This window comes from Chiloscyllium plagiosum, chromosome 45 (assembly GCF_004010195.1).
Source record: "Chiloscyllium plagiosum isolate BGI_BamShark_2017 chromosome 45, ASM401019v2, whole genome shotgun sequence".
Lineage (NCBI taxonomy): Eukaryota > Metazoa > Chordata > Chondrichthyes > Orectolobiformes > Hemiscylliidae > Chiloscyllium > Chiloscyllium plagiosum.
Window position 1 is genome coordinate 7,405,428 of NC_057754.1, and position 7,434 is coordinate 7,412,861.

General features: G+C 49.0%; 1 protein-coding gene and 1 long non-coding RNA gene across 2 annotated transcripts in view; one reads left to right on the plus strand and one right to left on the minus strand.

Annotated features, from left to right (window-relative positions):
* Positions 1 to 7,434, minus strand: part of LOC122543878 — a 29,012-nt gene that overhangs the window by 14,917 nt on the left and 6,661 nt on the right. Inside the window, exon 4 of the long non-coding RNA XR_006310172.1 lies at positions 5,405 to 5,566. This is a non-coding gene — a long non-coding RNA (uncharacterized LOC122543878). The remainder of the gene's footprint in view (positions 1 to 5,404; positions 5,567 to 7,434) is intronic.
* Positions 1 to 7,434, plus strand: part of LOC122543876 (NF-kappa-B inhibitor epsilon-like) — a 23,886-nt gene that overhangs the window by 4,858 nt on the left and 11,594 nt on the right. The window contains exon 2 of the mRNA XM_043682734.1: positions 6,697 to 6,799. Coding sequence (XP_043538669.1) covers positions 6,697 to 6,799 — 103 coding nt within the window. The remainder of the gene's footprint in view (positions 1 to 6,696; positions 6,800 to 7,434) is intronic.

Genomic DNA, 7,434 nt, shown 5'->3' on the forward strand with positions numbered 1-7,434 from the left:
GATACAATTCTATTTACCCCGGAGTAAATTACAATCTGGAATCTAATTGAGGAGTTCAGAGGCTTTATATATAGAATAACAGACAACCGGGAGTGAATAAAGTCTGTAATCTAACTGAGGGGTTCAGGGTGTTTATATATAGGAGTAAAGTTTGGAATCTAATTGAGGGGTTTGGAATGGTTTGTATGTAGAATAACAGATACCTGGGAGTGAGTAACCTCTGGAATCTACTTGAGGGATTCTGTGTGGCTTTTATATAAAATAGCAAATATCTGAGAGTGATATACAGACTGGAATCTAATTGAGGAGTTTGGAGTGGTTTATATATAGAATAACAGATACCCAGGCTTAAATTACTGACTGGAATCATGTCGAGGTGCTTGGATTTAACTTTTTACAAGTTCTTGGAAAGGAACAGCATGAAGACGTTCGGCCCTTGAGCTGATCCTATCATTCAGGTGGATTAGAGAGTGCAGAGATTAAATAGTCTTGAGGAATAAATATTGGGGCTGGACGATGGGGACATCCCTATCCCACTTGCAGTAGTTTCTGTGGGTCTTTTCTATCTAACCGAGCAGCCAGCTGAGGCTTTGTGTTGTCTGGACAGTGGGTGCTGGGAGTGTGTATGGATTGTGTAAGTCAGGAGTTAACCCATGACTTACTGTCTTGGAGGCAAGACTGAGTGTAACAGGGCTGACGTGCAGGATTGTGAAGGTGTGACATGTGGAGCTGCTGGGGTTGGGTGGTTTCGGGGTGGGGTCTGGGGACTTTGCCATTGAAACTGAGGCATTTCCACCCCTCTAACCGAACGGAAATCCCAGAGCCGTTTCTCTCACAGTCGCGTCACGCCCTCCTCCCCAAAACTATACACACACACACACACACACACCCCATGCCTCCCTCACATCCTATGTCGACTCTAACCCAACCTTCTCACATGTAGACAGCGTGGTAAAGAAGCACACATACCTTCATTGCTCAGACCACTGAGTATAGGAGTTGGGACGTCATTGTTGAGGTTGTATAGGAAGTTGGTGAGGCCTCTTCTGAAGAAGAGGCTAGAATCTTTTGCGTTGGAGCATAAGAGGTTGAAGGATGACTTTATACAGGTTTATAAAATCATAAGGGGCATAAATTCATTCCTGATGAAGAGCGTGTGCTTGAAACAGACTCTCCTGTTCCTCGGATGCTGCCTGACCAGCTGTGCTTTTCCAGCACCACACCTTTTGACCATGAGGGGCATATATAAGATGAAGAGCCAAGCTCTTTTCCATAGGGTGGGGAAGTTCAAAACTAGGGGGCATATTTTTAAAGTGAGAGGATAAAGATTTAAAAGGGACCCGAGGGGCAATTTGTTTCACACAGAGGGTGGTTTGTATACGGAACGAACTGCCGAAGGAACTGCAGGTATAGTTACATTTAAAAGACATTTGGATAAGTACTCGAATAGGAAATGTTTAGAGGGATATGGGCCAAACGCAGATGAGTGGAACTAGTTTAGTTTGGGAAACATAGCGTGGACGGGTTGGAGTGAAGGATCGGTTTCTGTGCTGTATGACACTGTGACCTCTCAGACCTCCTCCCAACTTCCTCTCCTTCAAGGAGGACCCAGTTTCTCTAATCTATCCATGTCACTGAAATCCCTGCCATTCTTGTAAAACTCCTTGTATTCGCACCTTCCTTCCTAAACTCTGTTGTAGATATTGGACACAACAAACACTCCAGGGCATTAGTTGGCCTGTTAGTCCATTGACCCTAAGTTGTGGTGTGGATTTTCACATTGAATGAGAGACCATTCCTGTCTTTGCTACAACTTCAAGTGCTGTACAGTACTGGCTAATGCCATGTTTATAAATTGACACAAAGACATTCCTTTTTTAAATCGGGGTTTATGGTAGCTGAATTTTCATTGGTCTCGTCGACGTAGGAGTATTGTGATGATCAGCTTGATGTATCGCACTCCCCTTTGGAAAGTCCCTATAAAACCCGGTGCACTAGCACCAACACTGGTTTAGCTGTCTGTTTTGTTCAGAGCTGAAATTTAATGAGCTTAATAAACTGAGTACGTCGTGGTGATCATTTTGGTGTACCACGCTTCACATCAGAAAGCTTTCAGTAGAGGTCCAAAAAAAAACATGCCACTACCACTCACATGCATAGACAACTGCGACTCTGTCCCCCTTTCTCTCTCTCACACACACATCTACACGGACTCTCTTTCTCACACATGCCTGTTTCCCCTCCCCTCAAATGCATGCACTCCCTCACTCTCTCTCAAACATACTCATGTGCACACCCGTTCACACACACATGCTTTGTCTCTCTCACACACACACACACACGGATAGACATGCACACATGCACTCTCTCTCCCTCACACCTGTGTGCACAAGTGTTTATTCTCATATAGACTCTCTCACACGCTCCAACTCTCTCTCTCCCACGCAGATACACACACTCTCTCCCTCTCTCACATGCACATGCTCCCATCTCTCTCATCCCTTTGTCTCGCCTATGTGCACAAATGTTCACTCACATACCCATGCAGTGTCTCTCACACCTACACACAACTCCTCCATTTCTTTCAGATCTAGATTGAGTGTAAATGAAACCAGGGTGATGCGAGGAGAACCTTTTTTTCAATTAGTGAGTAATCATTGAATCCCTGCAGTGTGGTGGCAGGCCATCAAGTCCATAGCAACCCTCCCAAGTGCATGCTGCCCAGAGAGACCCCCGCCCCCCCGCAACCCTATTGCTGTAAGTCTGCATTTCCCATGGCTAACCTGCAAATCCCTGGGCACTATGGGACAATTTAGCACGGCCAATCCACCCTAACCTGCACATCCCTGGGCACTATGGGACAATTTAGCACGGCCAATCCACCCTAACCTGCAAATCCCAGGGCACTATGGGACAATTTAGCACGGCCAATCCACCCTAACCTGCACATCCCTGGACACTATGGGACAATTTAGCACGGCCAATCCACCCTAACCTGCACATCCCTGGGCACCATGGGACAATTTAGCACGGCCAATCCACCCTAACCTGCACACCCCTGGGCACTATGGGGTAATTTAGCACGGCCAATCCACCCTAACCTGCACACCCCTGGGCACTATGGGACAATTTAGCACGGCCAATCCACCCTAACCTGCACATCCCTGGGCACTATGGGAGGAAACCAGAGCACCCAGAGGAAACTCTGGGAGAACATGCAAGCTCCACAGAGCAGGGTCACTGGAGTTTGAAAACTCCACATTAGGGTCTGGGATGCACTGCCTGGAAATGTGGGAGAGACAGGTTCAATGGAGGCATTCGAGAGGGGCATCAGATGATTATTGGATAGTAATGATGTGCAGGGGTATGGGGAGGAGGTGGGAGATTGGTGTGAATGGATAGAACCGGACTAGATAACTGAGCTGGTGCAGCCACGATGGGCCGAATGGCCTCCTTCTGCACTTTAATAATTCTATAATTGATGTCTGACTAGCATTTGATGAAGATTTTTCCAGACTGTGTTCAGACCGTCTTAGTCTGTCTCTGTGGAAATAATTTGAGTGTGTGAGGATTCCTGACCCTTGGTATGCTATCCCAGGCTCCAGGTTTACACATCCAGCCCTTCTCTGTGTGAAGAGGATCCTTTTAGCTAATTGTCCCGGTGATGGGTTGAATTTCACGAACCCCACCTCCCAAAGTAGAGGGGTCAAACAATGGCAGACATTGGGAAAGGGGGAATTGGCTGTCCGCACTTCTGTTTGGCAGAAGGAGAATGGATTTCTACTGGAATCATGGAAGGGCATAGGGTTTAAGGTGAGAGGGGAAAGACTTAAAAGGGACTTGAGGGGCAACTTTTTCACGCAGAAGGTGGTGCGTGCATGGATCGAGCTGCCAGAGGAAGTGGTGAAGGCTGGTATGGTTACAACATTTTAAAAGGCATCTGGACAGCAGGGTTCATGCTGTACGGCTGCATAAATGGGGAGAATTTCTGTAGCCTTATCGGAGTGAGGGAGAATTTGGTGTGTGTGCTTTTGGGATGTGGGTGAAAAATGGAAATGGAAGTGGGTGACTGTCTCTGAATTGAGATCAGGATGGTGCTTCTAAATGAGGGCATGGGGGTATCAGTAAGAATGCACCTCCACTCTCCCTCTCTCAAGTAGCTCCCTACACCATCTACACTGGTTTCAGCACAACCTGAGTGACTCCATTCCCTTGTGCTTTTGGCTATATCACCAGGAAGAGAGCATCCCCCTGCCTGCCCTGCACCCCCACCCCCAACCCCCATTGGGAGCCATTTGGCCCATTTCACTTGCTCCTATACAGGCACATTGATGAATGATCCAGAGCCCCAGGCCAATACTTGATGGACAAGGGTTCGAATCTCATTGCAACAGCAGCAAGAATTTAAGTTCAGTGAATGCCTTATGGATTTACAAGTTGGCTCAGCATTGGCGACCACAACAGCTTGCCTTTATTATCATAAACACCCGCCTGATGGTATTTTGGGAAGGAAGTGGGGACAAGCCAGGAAAACCAACATCCTATGAAAGAATTTTGTTTAAAAACCCCAGGGATTTTGCATTATTCTTGGTTTTGCATCTCCACTCGGTTGTGGGCAGTGTTCCAAGTGTCTGAAATTAGTCCCAGTCTTCGTTCCCCTTTTTCTTTGTTTGGACCTGTCTCCCTGATTTTCCTGAATGGGAAGTACCATTCCAGATCCAGCCCTCTCGCCCTCCCGTCCACCTTGCTCGCCAACCTTCCTCATCCTTGGTTCCTTGATTTCCCCCTTTCTGACTTTGTGACCTCCTCCAGCCTTAAAGCTCTCCAGGATTTCTGTATTTCTCTCAGCCCAGTTCTTCAGTATTCTGCCCTCGCTACCAATTCCCATCGCTTCACCATCAGCAGCCTGGGGGACCCCGAGGTCAGAGTTGCCTCCCTCAACCTCTCCACATCTCCTCCTCCTCCTTTTAGATTAGATTAGGTTACATTACAGTGTGGAAACAGGCCCTTCGGCCCAACAAGTCTACACCGACCCGCCGAAGTGCAATCCACCCATACCCCTACATTTACCCCTTACCTAACACTACGGGCAATTTAGCATGGCCAATTCACCTGACCTGCCAGTCTTTGGACTGTGGGAGGAAACCGACGCAGACACGGGGAGAACGTGCAATCTCCACACAGTCAGTCGCCTGAGTCGGGAATTGAACCCGGGTCTCGGGCGCTGCGAGGCAACAGTGCTAACCACTGTGCCACCGTGCCGCCCTTTATCCCCACATAAATCCCAAATCTCCATCTCTTTTCCAAATTGTCTCCCCTCCCCCCCCCAAATCCACCTTTCTCCCTTTGGTTTAACACTGATTTGTTTTAAAACTATGCGCTCTTTGACCGAGCGTTTGGTCACCTTTCCGTGATGTCATCCTGTGAATCTCGGAGGTCAATGGCTGTTTGATGTTCTCTCCTGTGAGGCGATCTGTGATGTTCTCCCAGTTTTAAAAGTGCCATATGAATACAGGGTTCTTGTTGGAAACCTGAAGATCTGGTGGTCTTTTCACAGACACCCCTCCTGGATGGGGCAGGAGAGAGATTGGGGCAGAGAGATTGGGTTAGCCCAAACATTGGAAATAGCCCCCTTACCCCGCGGTCAATGTTCTGATTCATGGCTCCAAGCGGAGAATGGCCAATCCCTGACATCGGGAGGCGGTGGGGGGATGGTCCCATCCTTGATTCCTGGAGAGAGAGTGGAGGATGGTTTGATACTTAACCCCTGAGGGGAAGGATGGTTTGACCTTTGACCCAGAGTAAGGGTTGAGTTACAGAGGATGGTTCTTGGCCTGGGGTAGGTGGAGGATGGTTTGATCCTTTGTCCCCAGAGAATGGGTGGTGGATGGTTTGATCCTTTGTCCCCAGAGAAGGGGTGGAGGATGGTTTGGAATGTGACCCAGGAAGTGGGCAGAGTGTGGGGGCAGGGCAAGGAATGTTACAATTTGTGAGATAGAGGGGGAAGAACAGTCCGATCCTTGACATGGGGTGCAGAGGGTGTCTCAGTTCCTGATGCAGGCATAGGATATACTCAAGCTCTCGAGCTTTGGGCTGGACATTGTGGGATAGTCAAGTTCTTGATCGTGGTGGGGAGGGGGGTGGAGGTGGTCTGAAACTCCCAGGAGAGAGTAGGGAATGGTCTAATCCTGGAGCCCAGCGTTGGGGTTGGTTCCTATTCTGCACTCTGTGGGTGGGGGAATGGCCTAATTCTTGACCAGTGGGTGTGCAAAGGTCTGTTCTTGATTCAGCGTCCCCCTGATGTTTGGAGGTGGCGAGGGGTGCAGTGAGAGGTGTCCAAACCCCTCACTCTGGGCTGACAGCAGGTCCAATCCTTCACCCTAAGTTGGGTTATGCTTAGCAGGGAGAAGAAGCCATGAGGAGAACCCAATCCCTCTTTGGAATCTCAGGATAACAGAGGATTCCAAATGAGGCCAAGGGGGGAGCGGGGACGTTGGAGAGAATGAGGACAGTTCTCGGTTTGGGTGCCACGAAGGATAGGGAGGCTGGCACCCGGGAACAAGGAGGGAGTGGGAGAGACTGGCAACAGACGCTGGCCTGGCGCGGGACAGGAGAGTCTTGGTGCCAGGTTGCTGGATGTCCCTCATGATGTGGGATGTCCTGATCCTTGACCCCCTCCATCTCTGTGTCTTCCAGGTTCCTCCATCTCTGCATCATTCACGAGGCTGAGGCCTTAGCCCTGGCATTCATTGACCAGTCACCGCTGGAGTATCTGAACTGGCAGAATGACCTCTTTCAGGTAGGCAGTGAGTGCTTCCCACGGAATGGGTGGTGGGCGGGGGTGGCTCTCCACGTGGGTGGGGGGCTGACTGAGACACTTGGTGATATGCCGGCATTTAGCTTGTGTCTGTCTGTGTCAAAGTATATAGCTGCCCAGTTTACTTCAAGAGCTGAAGAGGTGCCAAACACTAATTTGGTACACTGCACGATCCCATGATTGATCTGCTGATGGGTGAAGGATAAACCCTACCATCACACCCAGGGGTCTACACGGCTCGTCTCCTGACTGTCCAGTAGGAACTCTCATCTTTATTTGAGTCATCATTAAGCTACCCTCTGTCATCCAAACCCAAAAGCTCATGATCTTTCTTGTAAATCTGCCCCTCCTTGTTTTAAGTAAACATTTGTCTCCGCTTTCAGCAGAGTACAAGACCATCGTTTCACCATTATGTCTCTGTGGTACATTGATACATCATTCACCAAACAACATTGCCTCACGCTCTCATTCTACTATTCCCAAACATGCTCTCGCTGCCACATTCCCCCTTCAGCCCTGTACCAATCCCCAAACTTATCCCATTGCCCCACTCTCCCCATAGCCCTGTACCAATCCCAAACTAATCCCATTGCCCCACTCTCCCCGTAACCCTGGAT